The following is a 20221-nucleotide window of genomic DNA, read 5'->3' as shown; positions in this document are numbered from 1 at the left end:
CCCAGATTCATATATTGAAATCCCACTCCTCAAAGTGATGACCATATAAGGCGACTAGGTTATGAGGGGGGAGGCCTCCTAGCTAAGATTAGTGCCCTTATATAAGGAGAGAACAACAGAGGTGCCCAGAGCCTATACTCCTCCCATCTTGAGGCTACAAAGAGAAGGCTGTAATCTATTAGCCAAAAAGTGACTCCTAACCAGACCCTGAATCTACCCGTACCATGACAGATCACTTTCCCATTTTTCAAGCCATGAGCAACAACTTTCTGTTGTTTATAAGTTGTGGGGTGTGGGGTGCTTTGTTACAGCACCCTGAACAAGGTAGTGCCTCTGTGTCTCCCTTCCATTGATTACAGTTTTGTTACCATGTCCTTAGAAGTACTGGAAAAGAGTGTATCTTAGGGGTGAAGATCTAGTAGCCTGTTTCTGCTCCCGAGAGCCTTACTCTGTTGCTAGAGAGAGCCCCAGAGGCTTAAAATGATGGAAAGAAGAATTGGGTGGGCATCCAAGAGGTTATTTATTTATTTATTATGCTTTTCCAGAGCCTGTGCCCTCTAGAACAGGGTTGGGGTGACTGTATAGGGAGGGAGCCCATAGGGCTGTACAATTGCTCCCTTGCACCCTTCTATACAGTCTCTGAGCTCATGTAGCATCCTGTACTTTAGAAGCCTATCCTGGGCAGCAGTGCAGACCTTTCAGGGGACTTAAAAAAAAAGTGGAAGTGCAAGCCACCACCCCAAGACTAAAGAAGCAGAGCACCTACTCAGCTCAGGTCGAGCATTAAAAATGTTAACCTCAGTTGTAGCCTCACATTATTTTTGTTTGTTTGTTTGTTTGTTTAGTTTCGTTTCTTTTCTTTCTTTCTTTCTTTCTTTCTTTCTTTCTTTCTTTCTTTCTTTCTTTCTTTCTTTTTTTTTTCTTTCGAGGCAGGGTTTCTCTGTATAGCCCTGGCTGTCCTGGAACTCACTTTGTAGACCAGGCTGGCCTTGAACTCAGAAATCCGCCTGCCTCTGCCTCCCGAGTGCTGGAATTAAAGGTATGCACCACCATGCCCCGCTGCTTAGTTTCTTTTTGTTTGCTTGCTTTTGAGATTGGGTCTCACATCGCCAAGGCTGGTCTGGAACTCCCGATTCTCCTGTCTTCCCTGTCCAAGTGCGGCTCACAGGCTTTCGACACTATGTCCAGAAGCACTTCGAGTTCTCCAGAGAGATGCCAGGAAGCAAGGAGGCAGTCACTCCTCCAACTCCTTGGGGTTTTCATGGAGGACTTGTGTCACTTAGCACATCCAGGAGCTGAGGACCAGACAGTAGGAATAGTATTCTGCCTTCCCCCCCACAGGCAGCCCAATCCGGGTCAAGGGAGACTCAGGGTTTGTCTGGCTTTCTGGGATTCATAGTTCATCCCTGAGATAGATCATGAGTTCCCTGGAAATTCTGTGAAGTGATGATGATGAGGGCTGAAGGTCTTAGCCCCATGCTGCTTGGAGTGGTGACCACCCAGCCTGCTTCTGGAACCAGATAAGCACTCTGCAAAGAAATACAAGCCAGGGGAGGTACGGCAGGTAGGTTTTCTTGAAGCAGACATAGCTCTTTGTCTCTTCTCTCCTCTTTCTTTGATACTTCATGGGTACCCAAAGGATGCTCTGAAGTCACAGAAGCAAAGCAGAGAGTGCTGGGTTTTCCCCCAGAGAGTGGTTGGGAGCAGATGACAGGAAGGAAGCCATAGAAGCAGAGGCAACCCTCATCTCCTCCAGAGAGCAGAGAGCTCAAGATTGCCTTAAAAAAAATCTTGCTATGTTGTCCTGGCTAGCCTGGTACTCAAAATGTAGATCTAGCTGACCTCAAACTCGCAGCAACCCACCTGCTTCTACTCCTGAGTGCTAGGATGACAGGTACATCATCACTTCTGGGCTCATACAGTGATCCCAACGGCTAGAGCTGGTTACCTCTGCATCTCCTTTTATGATATGTATGGAGGCAGGCCAATCAAGGCCCTTATTCTCTTCTGAGCCGGTCCTCCAGCACTCACGGGTGTATGGGGAGGAGCAGTCTATGTAGGATAGAGAAGATTTGACCAAGGTCAGACCAGGATTTTCCCTGCTGTTGCATCTGGCCTGTGTGTGGGAAAGGCCTTAATGGAAGAGGATCTTGCAATCACCATCTCTGCAGCCGCATCAGCAGGGCTACATCTGGAATGGCTTTCAGGAACATTCTGTTTGACTGACTCTTTGTGTCATGGACAAGGAAGGGAGCTCACCGAAAGCACCTAAATAAGCCAGCACTCCAGCTGCTCTCTCAATCCATTGCAAGGACCAGCTCCTATCTGTAAGTTCAGAGCCACAGGACGCTCCCGCATGTTCCACTGGGGGCCACTGAAGAAGGCAGAGTCGTGGTTGGAGGTGAAGACCCGTGGCCTGGCTCCTGTTGCTTGCTGGGGCAGTTTCCTGAGACTGTAAAGTATTCCAGGGATCCTTTTCCTGTGCGGATGCAGAAGCCATGCCAGAGCTCACAGCCCACTTCCCCAGACCCACTGTCTCAGGCCTGAGAGACCCATGAGCTGGTGGAGGGTCAGGGGTTGGGCTCCGGGGGCAGCTGGGCTGCATATAGGGCCAAAGTGTGGTGCAGAAACTGGTACTGCTCGGCCGTCTGGATCATGCCTCCTCTGTAAGCAGAGTCAAGAGTCAGAGTCAAGAACACCTGCACTGTGCTAAGGTTAGCATCCTCTCTCACTGTCCTGCTAGGGAAGCCCTGACTCTCTCCTCCCCATAGGCACCCTTGCCCTTCCTACTCCCCTTTACTGTCCTCTGCCAGGACAGCCCCAAGGGAGGAAGTGACTCTTGGTCTCCTGTCTCTTATCCAGCCAGCTCTTCAGCAAAATCAGACCCATGCTCAACTCTCTCATTTGTAATCTTAAAAACGAACCGTTAGCCCCACATGTGTAGAACAGGTCTCATTTCTAAAACACTCAAGAAGTGAACCCATTTCTTCTTCCAGTTGGGGGAGTAGACTTTACCCCTCTCAATTGCCACAGGGCAGTGGTGGTGTACACCTTAAATCTCAGCACTCAGGAGGCAGAGTCAGGCTGTGAGTTTGAGGTCAGATTAGTCTACACAATGAGCTCCAGGATAGCCAGGAATACATAGACTCTGACTCAAAAAAAAAAAAAAAAAAAAAAAAAAAAGGGTGTGTGTATTGGGGGAGTGGCTACAGAATTACCGTAGCAGCTAGTAGCATATACCCCAGAGTCTGAACTGGCTTCTCCATCTTCAAGCCCAGTGAATACCACTATACCCATAGCTACTTTGTATCTAGAACAAGTTGTATCTTTTCTTTAAAAAAAAAAAAAAAAGTCAAGACGCTTGCCCTCTGTAGCCTCATTGGCCTTGAGCTAACTAAGCAGCAAGCGAAGGCTCTGACCTCACATTCCCCACCCTCGCCCCTGCTTTCTGAGTGCTGGGTTTACAAACATGCAGCATCATACTACCCTTTGTTTAACTTGTTCCCTAGCTTTCTCCTGAGTAGAGAATTTGGGGGCCAGGAGAGATTGAGGGAAAATTCAGGGTGACATATTTAATTCCAGGCCCCCACGCTAACATTTCAGACCATCTTTCATGTGGGCTTAGTTATTGGCAAACTAGAAAGTTCTTTTGAATAAAACAAGTTCCTTGCTTTCTTCCAGGAGGACCTGCAGGTGATGTGCACCTCGGAGCCACCAATGTCCTTGTCAATTACTGTGGCCGCCCACACCTGTTTCCCATGGACCCACCTGTCTAGTCGAAGTTGGCACACGATGCCCAGAATATCCACCTCCCCTCGGGCCTTCAGCTGCTGGCAGCCGATGCGGGTGGCGATGAAGCAGCCGGTCCGGCCGATCCCTGCACTGGATGGAACCAGAGAGAGGATGGGGAGGTCACAGGAGACCAGGGAATGGGGGAGACAAGTGAGCATGGAAGGTTGAGGCAAGGCTTCACGTGATGAAAGAAGAAATGGTATTAAAGTGCTCTGTTTGTGGGGTGGGACTTGCACATCTCCGATTCCAGCATCCCTGGGATCCCTGGTGGAGGCAGAAACCAGCTTACGCAGGAGAAGTCTGTAAGCCCTTATTACTCTCACTCTATGCCTAGTCCAGCTCACCATTAATTAATTAATTAATTAATTAATTAATTAATTAATTAATTAATGTTTTTAAAGATAGGATTTCACTATGGCTGTCCTGGAACTCACTATGTAGAGCAAGCTGACCTTGAACTCAGAGATCCACCTGCCTCTTCCTCTCAAGTTCTGGGATTACCCACCCCACCCCACCCCCGATAGAGTTTTACTCTAAAGTCCAGGGAAGCCTGGAACTTACTATCTATCCTAAACTCACTGTAATCTTCCTGCTTCAGCCTCCTGAGTCCTGGTTGTCCAGGACAGTCAGAGTTACAGAAGAGTGCCACCATATCAAGTCTTTTTTTTTTTTTGTTAGTTTGTTTATTTGAGACAGATTCTCTCTCTGTAGCCCTTGCTGGCCCTGGACTTATTGGGTAGACCAGGCTGGCCTCAAATTCACAGCCATCTGCTTGCCTCTGCTCCCAATTGCTGGGATTGAAGCCCAGATTTGTACTTTTTCCAGTTGTTTTTTCTTTCTTTTTCTTTTATATTTTTATTTATTTTAATCTCTCTCTCTCTCTTTCTCTCTGTGTGTGTGTGCGTGTGTGTGTGTGTGTGTGCATGCATGCACACACATCACTGTACCTATGTGAAGCTCCAGTAGAGACCTCTCATGGGTCAGTTCTGTCCTTAAACCATGTAGGGCCCAGAGATTGAACTCAGATGTCAGGCTTGACTGCGGGTGCCTTTACCCATGGAGGCACCGTGGTGACCCCTGATTTTTCTTTTCTTTTTGATAATAGGGTCTAGTCATGTAGCCAGGACTGACCTTTGATTAGCAGTCTTACTGCTTCGGCCTCAAGTGTGCTCTGCCACACCCTAGTCCAGCGCACACGGTGGTGATCACATCTGTTTACAGCACCTGCCTGTGCAATGGCTGTCCCCCAGAGCGTTCCTTCTCTGACCACAGCCTCCTCCCAGCTCCATGTGAGCTTCCACAGATGCTCCAGGGCCCCCATCCCATTATCCTCTTCTCAGCTCCATCACCTTTCTCTCTTCCCACACCCCCTCCCCTTCTTGCCCTTTCTGGCTTTCAGCTCCCCACATAAGTCTTACATGTGCCTTCAGTAGAAGGAGGTGTATACTGGGGTGTGTAGAAGCCACTAGTGACTTCCAGCACTGAAGTGTGTGCGCGCGCGCCCTCTGCATGGGTCCAAGCATGCCCTGTGTGTACTGTTTGCTTCTCCCTCCTCCTCCTCGTCCTCCTCCTCCTCCTCTCTTTCCCTCTCAACAAAACATCATATATCCCAGGCTGGCCTGGAACTCCCTATGTACTTTAGATAGGCTTTCAGCTCCTGGTACTCCCGTCTCTACCTCCCAGGTGCTGGGAATACAGGAATATGCCGCTGTGCCCGGCCCCAGGCATTGCTTTTAAATGGTAGATTTGGGGTGTTGGATTCAGCATCACAAAACCCAAAACAAAATGGCAAATCTAAGTGTCTTAGCCAATCATGCAAGTCCGATTCATGAAGCCCTTAGCTGCCTTCCATACTGTTTTCCATCAGTGTCCCTACATATAAGCACCACTCATAACAAGCTCCACCCACAAGCTCCACCCACACCAAGCCCCACCCACACAAAGCCCCCCAAAGCTCCACCCACAACAAGCTCCACCCACCCACAAGCTTGGGACTCCTCTCTGACCCTCCTGACAGTGTATCTTTTTTGTTTTGTTTTGTTTTGTTTTGTTTTAAAGTTTATTTCCTGAGCATATAAGGTTCTCTGCCTGAACGTTTTCCTTTCCCCCTTTCAGAGGCTTATTCTCTCTCAGGTATTAGGTGACCTTACCCTGTGGCCTCTATACTACTCCATCTAGCTCTCTCTGAATTGTGGTCTGCTTCATTGTTTAATCTGCTACTCTTCTGACTAGTCTATTAACCTGCCCGGGAAGAAACTAAACTGTTTTGTTCACCGTTATCGTCTTAGTATTTAACATTGTGCCTGATGATAGCAATAATAGGTTTCCAATAAGCCCGTTACAGTTCATGCCTGTAATCCCAAACTGAGATTGAGAGGTTGAGAAGCTGAGGCAGGAGGATTGCCATGAGTTTGATGCTAACCTTGGGCACAAAGAGGGATCCTGTCTCAACAACAACAACAAAAAATAAAACAAAAAACCAAACAACACAACAAACCCAGCAAAAAACAAAACCAATCCCAACACTAAAAGACCTAAGCCAACGAAAATGTTATCTGGTGCCTAAACGGGCTCCTCAACAGTGGGGACGGAGTTTATCTCATTTCTACCTCACTAGAAACTTCCCACAAGCCAGAGCTCTGTCTAGGTAAGAGTTGGGTCTGTCTGGTGTGGCGTTGGATGCCTCCACACCAGAGACTTAGTGAGCAGAGAAGGCAAGCATTGGATCTGCGCTGGGACCAGGGAAGTCCCTACCTGCAGTGAACCACTATAGGCCCGGAGTTGGCAGCTGTCTCTGGAGTCTCCACCTCGGCCACCAGGCGCAGCAGGGGCCCCGCTGATTCTGGAGTCTGGTGGTCTGGCCAGGCTGAGAAGAGGATGTGCTTCACTGAACGGCATTCCTGTTGGTGCTGGGGTGTGAGAAACCAGGAGAATAAGGCTCAAGACGTGGGATGTGGGTGTGGGTGCTGTGATCTATCGATCAATCATGCACAGTGGGATGCAGCATGCAGGGGTGAGTCTCCTGGCTACTTTGCTATTCAGCTTAGCCCAGGCTCAAGTCTTGGCTGTGCCTCTATCTATTGTGGGACTGTGGATAAGTGCAATAATCTCATTTTCTTCCCTAGAAGTGGGCACAGTGATATCTTTTTTGTTTGCCTCCCAGGATGCTTGGGGAACAACGAACTGATACAGAAATCATTTGGAAGTGTAAGAATGTGTACCTTAACAGAAAGCCCTTCCTTCCTTCCTTCCTTCCTTCCTTCCTTCCTTCCTTCCTTCCTTCCTTCCTTCCTTCCTTTCTTCCTTCTGTCCTCCCTCACTCCCTCCTTCCCTTCTCTCTCGACAGGAATCTTGCTATGTTGTTCCAGTCAGTTCTCTTCTCCCGTCATGTGAGTTCTGGAATTGAACTTAGGACAGCAGGCTTGGCAGCAAGTGCCTTTACCCACTGAGCCCTTTCTCTGTCCCCTAGAAAGCATTTTTTAAAGTCCATCTGCATATCTCATCTGACTTCTCCTGAATCTCCCAGCATTCCCCTGGGGCTCTCTAGTCTCCTGGGGCCCAGATTTCGAGCACGGGGAGAGGTTGCTTCCTGGTGGCCTCTGTTTTGTTAGTTGGTGCATCCCTATTTAATTAGAGGTACCCCTGAGGGGTGTACCCACCTCTCTCTCTCTCTTTCTCTCTCTTAGTTTTTCGAGACAAGGTTTCTCTGTGTAGCCCTGGCTGTGCCGGAACTGACTGTAGACCAGGCTAGCCCCAAGCTCAGGGATCCACCTGTCTCTACCTCTCAAGTGCTGGGATTAAAAGTGTGAACCACCTCCGGGCATGGTGACGCACGCCTTTAATCCCAGCACTCGGGAGGCAGAGGCAGGCGGATTTCTGAGTTCGAGGCCAGCCTGGTCTACAGAGTGAGTTCCAGGACAGCCAGGGCTACACAGAGAAACCCTGTCTCGAAAAACCAACCAACCAAACAAACAAACAAAAAACCAAAAACAAACCAAAAACAAACAAACAAACAAAAAAAGGAACATCATGTGAGATCAAGGTTTAAGTTAGTAAACTTGGCGAATTTAGTAAATTTAGTGAAGGTGGAGCCTGAGTTTCAGAGATACTAGGGTGGCCCAAACCTCCCATTGGTCTGTCCCAGGGGGAGGTACCTGGATGGTGAGTTGCCTCACAGTGTATTCTGGGTGCTCTTTCATGTCCTGGATGCGGATCTGGAAGGGCCCATAGGCTTCCTCTTCTGTGGGCCAGTAGTGTACACATTTCTAGAAGGGAAGGATCTGGGAGTCAGAGTGGGAGGGCCCATCATGGCACGGGGCTGAAGCAGCAGAGAGGCCTAGTTTTCTCTCCTCATATCTTACCTCAAGACCCAGGCCAGTGACCAGAGTCTAGCTCTCTCAAGCTTCAAGTGTATAGTCACCCCACCCACAGCTTCCCTGGGGTGTATTCCTGAGAGATATGGCAGAGGGCCTCTTAGGACTCTCAGCCCCCACTGAGGCCTCTGGTCTGGTGTGCATGGGTGGTGTGACCGGGTAGGGTGCAGACCCTTTCCAGATGACCCTGCCTCCTACCTCCTTGCCCTCTCGGAGCTGGGTGAGCATGACAATGAGGGATACGTCTTCTTGCCACACCATCTCCCAGAAGTCTGCTACAGTGTTGGGCATGGGGCCCTGGGTGGCAATGTAGACCTTCTCCTTCCCGTCATAGCCCTGGGGAGACAAAGCACAGAAGGACGGAGATGCTGTGACTTCTCAGTTCGCAGTGCTGGGGAAAGGCTAAACACTTACACACATTCATGCACAGACATGCACATAGAAGCCACATGCTGGAGGAGGACATGGGACCTACTATGAGGAACACCCGAGTTCAAATTCTTGCCCTTCTGTTTCCTAGCTAAGTGGTCAGAGGCACATTCCTGACTCAGTTTTCCCTGAGCTGTAGACTGTGCCCAGTAATTATAATAGAGTGTGAGTTAAATCAATAAAACACATTGGCGGTCTCTCACACGGCAGGCACCATGTACATTTGTTCCCATCCTCTGCTGCTTTCTTCTAGGGCAAGATATGACAGTCCTCAATATTTGTAAATGAACGTCTCACATTTCACAAATTACTTTTATACATTTGACACCAAAGTCCAGCATACTGTACCTAGTCTGTTCTCCTCCCTCCCATCATCCTTAGCTTCCATCATCCTTCCATCATCCATGCATCCCACTGTTTGCCTGGTCCCTGCTGGCAAACAGAGGACCACGGATCTATTGTGCTGTCATGGATCTAGTCTGTCTGACTGTTTTGCTCCTCAGCACCCAGACTACTGTCCTACCACATTTGGCCACAAGAGGGCAGTGGTTTCACACCCATCCACCAAACAAGGTAAGAAGTTGGGATAGATGATCCCTCTTGCTTTGAGGTTGCTATTAGATGGACATCAGTCAGTCTCTACAAAGTAGGCAGTACTTGGTAGGGGTCAGGTGTGGGGGCAGAGACTGAGTGTGGGAAAGGAGATAATAGGAGATAGAGAAATTCCTACCTGAGCTGGCTTTGTACAGCTTATAGAAGCCGTTAGCCTTTAAGAAACTGGTGACTAGGCTCAGCCAAGTTTAGAGGGTTGTCATGGGTAGGGTAACAGGTTAGGTTAAGGTGGCTTGGAAATTTTGACCTCCTTTTCTAGACTGATTTCTTGGGGGTCACTCAGTATGTATCTCTTTCCCTGCTCCCAAGTCTAGCAGAGGGAGCTATGGCAGGAGGGAGTTGGAGCCCTTGAGGCCAAGTCGCAGATGGATTACAGAAGGTCTCATGCGGTATTTTCATCTTTAAGGCAGTCTGGCTCCCAGCTGCAGCAGCCGACCACTCACCCGGATGTAGTTGGCATTGATGTAGTCACTGTCCTCCTGGCTCTGTGCCCGGCCAAGACAGACACGGCTCTGGGGATCTAGGAAATGTAGATCAGTAAAGGTGAGAGGTCAGAAGGTGACCAATGAATGTAGACTGTGACAGAGTCAAAGGGGAGTTCGTGTCCTCACACTGTTTGCAGTACTTTGTGGACAGCAGGTAGTCCGTTGTTTTATTTTATAGACAGATAACATAATAGCTGTGTATTATAAAATATACTATTTCATGACAACAGGGAGCCATGATGTTTTTGAGCCGGAAAGTGGTGCAATCAAATCAGAAAGATGGACTGAATGGTGATGTGAAGCACAGACCATAGAGCTGCAGACACCAACTGGGATATTATCATGTTTTAACCTTGAGATCAGCAAGGGTATAAAATGGGAGCGAACTGATAGGAAGAGGAAGAGATTCTGCAAAGGAAAAAAATGCCTTTTTGATTATGAATACAAGCGTTAGACGAATACATTGTTTAAGATATCACTCAACCACAAGGAATATTGGCTTCGCTCTCCAGAGGTGTGGGTTCTTCCCCAATCAAACCGGATGGGGGATGAAGAAGCTAACTTCCTCTCTTTGATGGTTGGAGAGCTTGCTAGAATTAGGCCAAGGCCAAAACTGATCCAACTCACATTGACAAGTGTTCACAGACAGTGCCTGGTCTCTTCTAGCAGGCACTGAGCCTGGAGTCTCAGTCCTGGGCAGGACCCATGTGCTGGGCTGAATTCGGACCACAGTTCTAGAAGCCATTGTACTAAGCTCTGGGTATCAAGCTGGCCTATGGGAAGTTGGGGGTGCTAGGCCTGGGTCCATCTGTGTGAGTTCACACCTACCACACAGGCGTGCAACCGCAGGAAGTGTCTGTAAATGCTAGCATGCAACTGGGCAACAACTGTCTGTCTCCTGGCTGCCAGGGTGTGGGTTAGCCTTTCTCTGTTGAAAGACAAGTGTCTCAAGCATTGATCTTCCTTGGCTTTGGAGAGCTGCTTTTTGTTATTGTTGCTTGTTTTTGTGAAGGTCTCATATAAACCAAGCTAGCCTAGAACTTGCTATATAGCTGAAACCGGCCTTTAATTCCTGATCCTCTACCCCAACCTCCAAGAGCGAGGATTATTATAGTCATACATCATTATGCCTGGCTCCCAGGCCATATGTATATCTTGCCTTCTTGAGTTCTTCACCCTCAGGGACACCAACCCCCTCAGTCCCACCGTGCTCCTTACTTGGCAAGATGGTCTTGTAGCGGTCTTTGGAGGCGTGGCCAGGGATATCCAGGTCTTCAGGGTTGACAAAGTTTGAGGGAATCTTCTGTTGGGGGAGGATAAATGAGTTAATCTCTGTTCCCCCACTTCCCAGCCTCCTTTTCTTCCATTCCATCCTCTGCACACAGAGAGGAAGAGCAAGGATGGGGACAACCTCTCTCCTACACCCCAAGGAGAAGAGAGGCCCAAGGAATCCAGGATGGTCTGATATGGAAGTGTAAAGTGATGTGGAGAGGACCCCAGGATTCCTTACCAAGAATTCCTCCTCTAGCTGCTTGGGGCTGGGAGGTTGGTGCTGTAGCGTCCAGCGTGTAAGGGGGTGTCCAGCCGTGCGCAGGAAGTGTAGGGTGACTTCCCGGGGTGTGTTCACTGAGCAGATGGGTTCAACCGTGCCCAGAGACTGTACATCCAGCATCAGAGCCACACTGGAGCCCCTTCTGCAAGCACAGCCAACCATTGCCCAGTGAGCATCTCAGAGCATCTGCCTCGCTTTCAAGCTCCTTGTGGGCTCTGTCTGGGGAGGATCTGCTGAGTCTTTGTCTTGACCTAGAGGCCCAGGGCACTCAAGGGTCAGGCCCCTACTGCGTTCCCCTTTTCCTTTATCAGATAAGAACAGAGCAGCCTGCAGCTCTTCTGCTCCTTCCTGCTGTCTCTCTCTCCTACTCTCAAGCCAACACAGAGGCTCCAATGCACACCCAACTCCACAGAGGCCCCTAGCTTTGTCCCAGAGACTGTTCATCACAACTTGAAACTTAGAGAGCAGACAGACCAGGGATGACGAGAAACTTGGTGCCTCTGCCATACAAGGAATGGGCGAGCAACCTTCAAATGAGCATTATTTGGTTTGGTTTTTCCAGGCCTTGTGGATTCAGTTGTTAGAACTGGACAGGAAAGAAGGAAGGGAAGGGACGGTGATCCAGGCCTAGGAAGATCCTCCCTGTGAAAGATCTCACCTCTCCTGCAGCCGCACATGCTTCTTGGCTGGAGCTTTGGTGGGTGGAGGCTGAGTCATGTCTGCCCCCAAAGACAAGGTCGGCAGCTGTGCTCTGGAGCGCCCCTCACAGGCCTGGACCATGCTGGGGTAGGTTGCTGGGCCCAAGGGAGGCTCATTCAGCCATGAGGCATGCCTGAAAGACAAGGTCCCGCGAAGGCCTCATTAGCTAGAAGAAGGCTTCTAGTCCAGGCCAGCCAGCTATTCCCTCAAGCAAGCGGCCCAACAGCTCTCTGTTGGGATGCAGGATAGAGGACAGTTAGGGGTTAGAGTAGAAGGAAGGTACTAGAGAGAATACAGGTATGGGGAAGATAGGAAGGAATCCAGAAGGAGGAAGAGAGAGGATACCCAAGTCCACAGGGCTCTAAGCTGGGGTCTGCATGAGGCCAACAGCCTGCTAACCACACAGAAGGAAAGGGAGAAAGCATACAGCTCTCTGAGTCTAGCCAGCTAGCAGGCTTCTCTATAATGAGAAATGGAGGCCTTGAGAAGCACTGGATCCAGTCAGGGATCCAGGCACGCTCCAACTTCTAGAAGGGTCTTCTCATTGTCGGCAGTTCCACTCCAAGATCAGTTGTGGCTCCTGGGGTCTCTGTCTAGGGCGGTAGCCCAGGGGTGTTTCCTCCCTCCTCCTTCCCATCCCCCAGTCTCCCGCCTCTGCAACCGTCACAGGAAATGGCCTCATCAAACCCTAGAGCGCCAGCGCATGGTGAGGCTACAGCTGGGGGTACAAGAGAGAGGGGGCATAGAGGTGATGAGGGCATCACCTTTTGGGGGCAGCCCCTGTCTCTCAGAGCTAAGGCATGGGTGACGTGGTGGTGGGGTTAGAGTCGCTAACCCATGGGGACAGAGCTTTGGGAGCAGTGTGGGCCCATGCAGGTGTGGCTGGGACAGTACTTGCCCACAACAGGAAGGGGCCTTTAGCCTCTCCTCTCCTGGCACTCTGTGTGGCTTCTTAGCCCTCCAGTCACAGGGACACCAGATATGTCACTTCTCATGCCCTGGCCAGGCATGGGAGCCCCAAACTCAATGCTTCTTCAACCCATCCTTGGAGCCCCCCATCCCACCCCAGGGCCATAGGATGTCTGTACTCACTTCAAGTACTTACTGAAGAAGCTATGTCCCCCAGGCTGCCTCTTGCCAGCTGTCTGTCAGTCCGTCTATCTTTGAGGACTGAGAGGTTTCAGGAAGCCAGCTTCCTCCCTCCGCCCCTCCTGGCTTCCACCCACGCACACCCAACTGCGGGCTGCCCTTCTGTGCCTGCCACAAGCTGCCACCAGGGGTCGGGTGCATCCTTCCTGTGCCCTCTAAGAGCAAGCGGCTGCTGTCCCGCCACCCTCACTGGATGCCAAGGCTCTGGGAAGCGGCGAGAGATGAGGCCTTCCCTGACCACCTCGGGCCTCCTCCTCTGGGTCCTCATCAAGTGCTGTCCCCCACCCCCACCTCTTCCTTGATAGCCATGGGGAACCTTCTGCTGCTCTTCTGGTTGTGACCTTGGCTAGAGACTTATTTCCACTTCTCAGCTTCTGCCCCTGTAAGCTTTGTTGCTTCAAAGCCTGGGAATTCAGGGCCAAACCCAGACCCCCAAACAGAGCAGATGTGTCACAGAGGTGCCATAGGGGGTGGCAGGGAAGAGGAGGCAGGAGTCCTTGCTCTGTACAGGAAGGAGAGGCCAGGGCTAGGCAGGAAAGCTTCTTTCCAACTCCCTGGCCCCTCAGCCTGCAGACATAGGCTTGTCACCAGAGAACAAGTATCAGAGCTTAACTGGAGAGGACTCTGGGGTGGCTTCCATAGCAGCCCCTCAGACTACCCCTCTGGGAGTGTCTTAGAACCCTGTATCTCCTCTGAAGACTTACAGATAGGTGAAGGCTGTGACCCTCACATCAGAGACTTCCCAGGTCCTCTTCACCAGGGGGCCACTTGGATGCTTGGGGTGTGGAAAGGGAGCAGTCCCCAAGTCTAGAACTCCACACACCCCCTACCCCCGCCTGGCTTTGCTAGGCCATTCGCTGGCCCTCAGCCCAACTGGTTCGTGGTTCATGCTTGCTTGCAAGACTCCTTCACTCTGTAATGTTCCCCAAAGCGTTCCTGGGCCCCACTGCTTGAATTCCACATCCTCTCTCTCTTCCTCCCACTTCTCCGATTCAACTGTCAAACGGGTGACACCGAAAAAGAGCTGCTGTGCAGTAAGCACAGGGATGGCACCTGAGGGGGGGGGAGGGGCTGCCCTTCTCTGGCCCACGGGGAGGAGGGGAGGACCAGGAAGAGCCTTTGAAGTCCTAGGGCTTGGGGCACCTGTCTTTGTTCTTGGCTGTAAGTCAGAGGGTGGTTCTCCCAGCCTCTCCATGGCTGGTTGGTTGGTTCTGGCTCCCTTTTCTCTGTGCCTGCTCTCCTGAGAGGACTAGGTGGGATTTCCTGAGGGGGAAGCTCAGTGGAGTTGGGAAGTGGTTGGCCCTGATGCCAGGATGAGATGACAGCAGCAGGAGCCTGGGAATCCCTGCACACCCGAGCACAGGGACAGGGAGACTGGGCTCTGCCTGGACCTCCCCACAGGAGCGTCTGCCCTGGCAGATAGTGGAGGGAGTGGGAGCAGAGTGGAAAGAGAGCCACCCGCCCTGGGGCCAGCTGTTGATTAGGATCAAGAAAAGGAAGTGAGGATACCACAGGGGCGGGGAGAAGGAAGTAGGCAAAGCCCTCCCCCACCGGTCTGCCTAGCATCCTCAGTTCACAGTGTTAGCCTGCTGGCTGTGAGCACACCTCTTGACCCTCACAGTGAGGACCCGGTGGGGTTCTAGAAGTTGGAAGATGAGCTCTTGGGTAAAGAGCAAAGGAGGCTGGGAGATGGGGAAGGAAGTTGGTGGGGCAAAAGGGTCAATCAAGGCAGGAAACAAGACTCTGAGGCTCTGTCCAGGTCTCTAGATGGCTTCTCACTTTCCTGCCTCTTCTATCTGTTCTTCCCATCCCTGGGGGGCGGTGGGTTGGGGGGATTGGTCTTTCTGACTGGGAATTAGGATCCAGTACTGTCCACTTTAGAGAATGTAAAGTCCTGTTTGGAAGCCTAGTGAGCAAGCAGACACTTAGTGGTCATGTGACCTTGGCCAAGTTCCCTGAGTCTCAGGTTCCCCACCAGCCTCCTCCTTCCCTCCCTCCCTCCCTCCCTCCCTCCCTCCCTCCCTCCCTCCCTCCCTCCCTCCCTCCCTCCCTCCCTCCCTCCCTCCCTCCCTCCCTCCCTCCCTCCCTCCCTTCTTGTCAGGAAGACAGAGCCCTGTGAAGTACTTTGTCCACAGCCCCAGCACTTGGAAAGTCTGGAACTGAGAGCTAGGGAGCCTCACCTGGTGGTGGAAGTGGAAGGGAGGCTGAGTCTGTCTGTCTGTCTGTCTAGGCTCTTCCTTCTTCCCCTTCCTTTTTCCAGTCAGCCATCATCTTTTTTTTTTTTTTTTTTTTTTTTTTGGGAAGTTCCACTCAGGCAGTGGAGAGAGTCTAGGAGTCACTCCCAGCAGCCCGGCATGGGCAAAGTTCCTCATTTCAAAATGCGCAGAGAATGGCGGTCATGCCTAGACCCTGGCCAGGGGTGGAGAGGAGCAAGACTCCCACCTGGAGCCTCACCTGTGGTCCTATGGCTAGCCTAAGATTTCTCCCTCCCTGCCTCTCTCCCCTTGATACCGGGCTTCTTCTCTCCACTTCCATCCCAGGGGCCAGGAGCCACAACTCCCATAGCTAGTGCTGCTGAAGTTCCCAGAAGTCCTTGTGCACTGCAGCTCTTGGGGAACCAGATAGCTGCCAGTCCCCAAAGGCTAAAGCTGTCACCCTGTAACATTCTGGGATGCTCTGGGTGGATACAGACAGGATGAGAAGTCCCAGGATGGGAGGTGGCTGTTCCTGACTGCCTCCATCCCCCTCAAATACTGAGGCAGCTCTTCCTTCTCATCCCTGCAAGCCTAGGCTTGTCCTTGGTAGTGTGGGGGAGACAGAGTTCACCAAGGAGGAGCCAGGAAGACACCCAAGGAGGCAGGGTGAAGCCGTGGCACAAAGGCCGAGGCACCCCAGCGTGCCCCAGGCTGTACCTCCGTGACAGCTGTCCCAGGTGCCCCTTCCTGACCCAGTTTTCCTCCTGCTATCTTTTTGGTGCCCGCAGGTGTTCGGACTTTCCCATACCCCTTGTCACTGGTGCAGAGGACCAATTGCACAGCTCAGCATGGAACTATGCTTACCTTTCCTAGAGTGCCAGGAAGTAGCCCCGCTGTACCCGCTGCTGGGCTCAGTGCCCCGGCACAATGACTTCAAGCTGAAGGGGATTCCCTCCCTTTCTCCCAAGTCCAGGGCCAGAGGGATGGACACCTGCCCCACAATGGCCCTTCCCCCCCAGGGGCCCTTTATGTCCTTCCCACTGCTGTCATTGATGCTGGCTTATACACCCCCACCCCCAGCACATTAGTGGCTGTCCCCTCCAGTCCCTTGCTGAGCTCTCCCAGCCCGCTCAGGAGAAACTGGACCTTCTCCCTTTCCTGGTGACCTTCCCCAGTTTGTGGGAGGCAGAGGGGGCGACTTGTTCTCTTCTGCCTGGTAATTATCTTCCTTTAGTGTGGGGGATGCCCAAGGCCTGGCTTCAGGCTGTGGGAGAGCAGAGGAGGAGCTGGAAGAGCAGCCTACAACAGCTGTCGGGAGGGACCAGGGCTAGTTCACACTTGGAAGCTGGGATGCCAGGACCGGCCCTCCTGCCTCTCTCGGTCTCCATCGGCCTCCTGGTCAGCTCACTCCACACTGAGACGGTAAGCTTCAGGACTTTGCGGTTTTCTAGGCAGAGGATGTGGGTTTGCCTGTGGGGGTGGCTTCTGGGGGAAAAATATATTTTTGCTGAATAGAGAATCTCGGCCTGGGTGTGGGGGGGTCGGAGGGGGGGCGCTGCTTTCTTAACCTTTTTCTGAGCCTATCTCCCATTCCCAAGGTTGCTCTAACAGGGTAAGGCTGGTAGCAGGGCCTTCTACGACCTAAAACTTCCCCAAGGTTGGTTCATAGGGCTAGCCACGAAGCATGTTCTGTCCCCACAGGCCTCTCTCTTAGCGACTTTGGGATCCCAATCCTTTACACACACACACACACACACACACACACACACACACACACACACACCCCACCCCATGCACTCTGTGTGTCCTCTATACAGATTCTGAAGTAAGATGCTCCTGGCTCCTCACAGACTCTGCTACAAGAGACAGAGTGAAGTGTCCCCAGGTGAGATGGGGTTGATGAAGGACCAGGTTAGGATCTCTCCCCTACATCTTGGCCAGACTGAGGCCTGAGACACCCCCATACCCCGCTTTCTCTGGTTGCTAGCTCCACTCCTTGCCTCATTCAGAAGTGTCCCGTTTGAGCGCACGAGCATTCACACATGTGCGAGCGCACATACACACACACACACACACACACACACACACACACACACACACACACACTCTCACTCATACACGCACACAGCCTGGAAAACTTGATGAGTCTGCAGTACTAAGTTTCCAGGACCCCATCCAGGCCGGTGGGCGGCTCTGAGGTTTGGGGCTGGATGGAGCTGTGGTAGGGGGTGGGGCGGGCAGCAGTCCCTGGTGCTGGGCAGAGGGAGGAGGCAGGCAGGCAGAGCTGGTTTCTGGTGCAGGCCTGAGCTACTTGCTGAAGCAGGCTAGTCTGCCTTGGTGTTCAGAGTCTGTAGCTCTGTCTGTCTGCACAGCCTCTCACCCCCCACCCCTCCCTTGCTCGCTGAGTTCTGGGCTTCCTTCCCAGGGCTCAGAGCCTTTGACTCTGCTCCTTCCCTTCCCACGGCTGAGTTGGCACAGGAGCACCTGGGTGAGCTGCACCAGGTGAGCAGCTGGCTGTGGGTGGGTACAGGCAGAGCTGAGCTCTTGCGTCCTCGGTCGGCCAGGCCTCAGCTGGGTCTCTGCGGTGTCTGAGGGCTCAGAGAGGGCAGGGGAGTCAGGTGGGTCCTGCTGACTGAAGTAGAAGTAAGGAGAGGGGAGAAAACCCCAGGATGCCAATCACTTCCAGAAGCTTCCGAGCATAGAGGACTTGAGCTGGGGATGGGAAACACCCTCTGCCTTCTCTGCTTGATGGAGTCAGAAGTCCCGGGTTCAAGTCCAGCTTCTTTCCTCACACACCCACCCATGTATGTGTGGACCCCAGGCTGGACCCTCTCAATGTCAGCTTCCTCCTCTGAGCAGTGAGATGTGAGAGACGGGCTCCAGAGGCCAGGCAAGCTCTATGCACATGACGTTCCTCTGTGCCTGTGACTACTGGAGCAGGTTAGGCAAAGGGGCCACACACAGCTGGCTTGCCCACCTCATGTACTCAGGATGCCACCCTCATGCCTGCCTTGAAACCTCACCCCTGGAAACACTAACACTATCTCTCAGGAAGGCACAGGGGAAAGGACTAATGGATACCAAGGCCTATTCTGGAGACAGTGTGGGGGAACTAGACACTTCTGCTCTGTGTGTTTGTTTGCAAGGCCCCATGCAAGTCTTCCTCAAGAGCACAGGGCAGTTTTTCTTCCTGGAGAGCTGACTGCTGACAGCCAGTGGAGACGAGAGGAGCAGAGGGAGGAGGTGGGCTTGTGGACCACCTGAGAGTTGCAGCTCCCTTAGGGCCAGACGCTGCTTCTCTTCCACCTCGCAGCCTTTCCCAGAGCAGGCTGGATTGGGGTCAGGATCTGCTGCCTATCTGAAAGTCCACCCTTCCCACCCTGGCCTGCCAGCCAGCCATCAGGACAAGGGGAGAGCGAGGGGACCTAGCTCTGCCTCCCGATTTTGCCTCTGCAGACTTAAGAAGATGAGGCCCCCGATTCTGTTAGCTGCCCTCCTCTGGCTCCAGGACTCTTTGGCCCAGGTAAGGTGGGCATGGGGCAGGGTGGGGTGGGTGGGCCTGTTCTCTGGGGGCATGTCTAGGCTTCCCACCTCTCTATGGGGCTCCACAGCTGGTCTTCATTATGGCAGAGGGAAACCGCTCCCTTCCCTCCCAGGCCAGCACAGAAGCTGGGAGGAAAAAAAAAAATTGTTCCAGCCTTCCAGGCTGCTCGCTGCTGGCTACTGCCTGCTGCTGCCTGTACAGTGCTTTCAGGAATTGTCTCTTCAGTAGTGTGTGGCAGTCAGTGTGTGGGAGTCAGACACACAGGGAATCTTTTCTCTGGTCTGGATCCTCACTCCATGGGCTTTCCCAGAGGCCGGTGCTCCAGAGGCCTCGACACATCTGCTTCCTCCATTCCTCTCCTCCCTACAGGAAGATGTATGCTCATCCTTGGATGGGAGCCCAGACAGGCAGGGTGAAGGTAGGTGTCTTTAGAGAGAGGGAGAGGGCTCTGGGTGTGGGCAGTAGGTGGGTCATAGGGCTGATTTCACCACTAGACCCTGCCTGCCCCTGGTCCCTTGACTTGCCTTCCTTTTTCAGGGCAGAAAGGGTACCGGGTGAATGTACTGTATCCACCCCTGTCCCCCAGGTCCACCTCTGAGTGTGAACGTCAGCAGCCGCGGAAAGCCTACCAGCCTGTTTCTGAGCTGGGTAGCTGCAGAGCCAGGTGGATTTGACTAAGCCCTCTGCCTCAGGGCTGTGAACTTGTCGGGTTTTCCAGAAGGGCAACAGCTCCAGGCTCACACCAACGAGTCCAGCTTTGAGTTCCATGGCCTGGTGCCAGGGAGTCGCTACCAGCTGGAACTGACTGTCCTAAGACCCTGTTGGCAGAATGTCACAATTACCCTCACTGCTCGAACTGGTATGAAGCCTGCAAGCTGAGGGTGGTTTTACGTGGGGTTGGGACAGGAGGTGACAGCTGCTCTAGAGGACTAGTAGGGGGACTCAGAGAAACCAAGAGGCAGCTCCTAGGATGGTCAGCCCTTTGCACAGACTCTGTGCTTCTTTTGCCCTTCGGCACAGCCCCTACAGTGGTCCGTGGACTGCAACTGCATAGCACTGGGAGCCCAGCCAGCCTGGAAGCCTCATGGAGCGATGCCTCTGGGGATCAAGACAGCTATCAACTTCTCCTCTACCACCCGGAATCCCACACTCTGGCATGTAATGTCTCTGTGTCCCCTGACACCCTGTCTTACAATTTTGGTGACCTCTTGCCAGGTAGTCAGTATGTCTTGGAGGTTATCACCTGGGCTGGCAGTCTCCATGCGAAGACTAGCATCCTCCAATGGACAGGTAAGCTGGGTAGCTGGCCAGGGACCCAGGTAGCAGCTAGACTAGGGGGGATGTGAGAGCGATGTTGAGTCTGGAACTTCGTAGGTGATGTGTCCCAGTGT

At 52.4% G+C, this 20221-nt stretch overlaps 1 protein-coding gene and 1 pseudogene across 5 annotated transcripts in view; one reads left to right on the top strand and one right to left on the bottom strand.

Moving 5' to 3' along the window:
• Nucleotides 1–496: 496 nt before the first annotated feature.
• On the bottom strand, nt 497–13987 carry Ptpn7 (protein tyrosine phosphatase, non-receptor type 7). Of its 4 annotated transcripts, none has more exons than XM_006529698.4 (10): nt 13796–13987; nt 11902–12075; nt 11202–11385; nt 10910–10994; nt 9650–9726; nt 8364–8501; nt 7947–8057; nt 6547–6701; nt 3769–3882; nt 497–2664 (listed from the first exon to the last, which is right to left on the bottom strand). In XM_006529698.4, exons 2-10 carry the CDS (start codon nt 12021–12023, stop codon nt 2571–2573), a joined length of 1080 nt encoding a protein of 359 aa, XP_006529761.1. In that variant the 5' UTR covers nt 12024–12075; nt 13796–13987; the 3' UTR covers nt 497–2570. The 4 variants fall into 4 exon arrangements, with proteins under 4 accessions (XP_006529761.1, XP_006529759.1, NP_796055.1 ...); XM_006529696.4 differs by lacking the exon at nt 13796–13987 and adding an exon at nt 13048–13175; NM_177081.4 differs by lacking the exon at nt 13796–13987 and adding an exon at nt 13035–13125 and having other exon boundaries at nt 499–2664.
• Ptprv (protein tyrosine phosphatase, receptor type, V) overlaps nt 13250–20221 on the top strand; it is a 24078-nt pseudogene continuing 17106 nt past the window's right edge. The window contains exons 1-8 of the transcript NR_153383.1: nt 13250–13305; nt 16075–16708; nt 17104–17171; nt 17712–17788; nt 18743–18809; nt 19200–19248; nt 19417–19689; nt 19851–20120. The product of NR_153383.1 is annotated as a protein tyrosine phosphatase, receptor type, V (transcript). The remainder of the gene's footprint in view (nt 13306–16074; nt 16709–17103; nt 17172–17711; nt 17789–18742; nt 18810–19199; nt 19249–19416; nt 19690–19850; nt 20121–20221) is intronic.

Source organism: Mus musculus, chromosome 1, assembly GCF_000001635.26.
Source record: "Mus musculus strain C57BL/6J chromosome 1, GRCm38.p6 C57BL/6J".
In the NCBI taxonomy this organism is placed as follows: Eukaryota; Metazoa; Chordata; class Mammalia; order Rodentia; family Muridae; genus Mus; species Mus musculus.
This window is presented reverse-complemented; position numbering and strand designations above follow the sequence as displayed.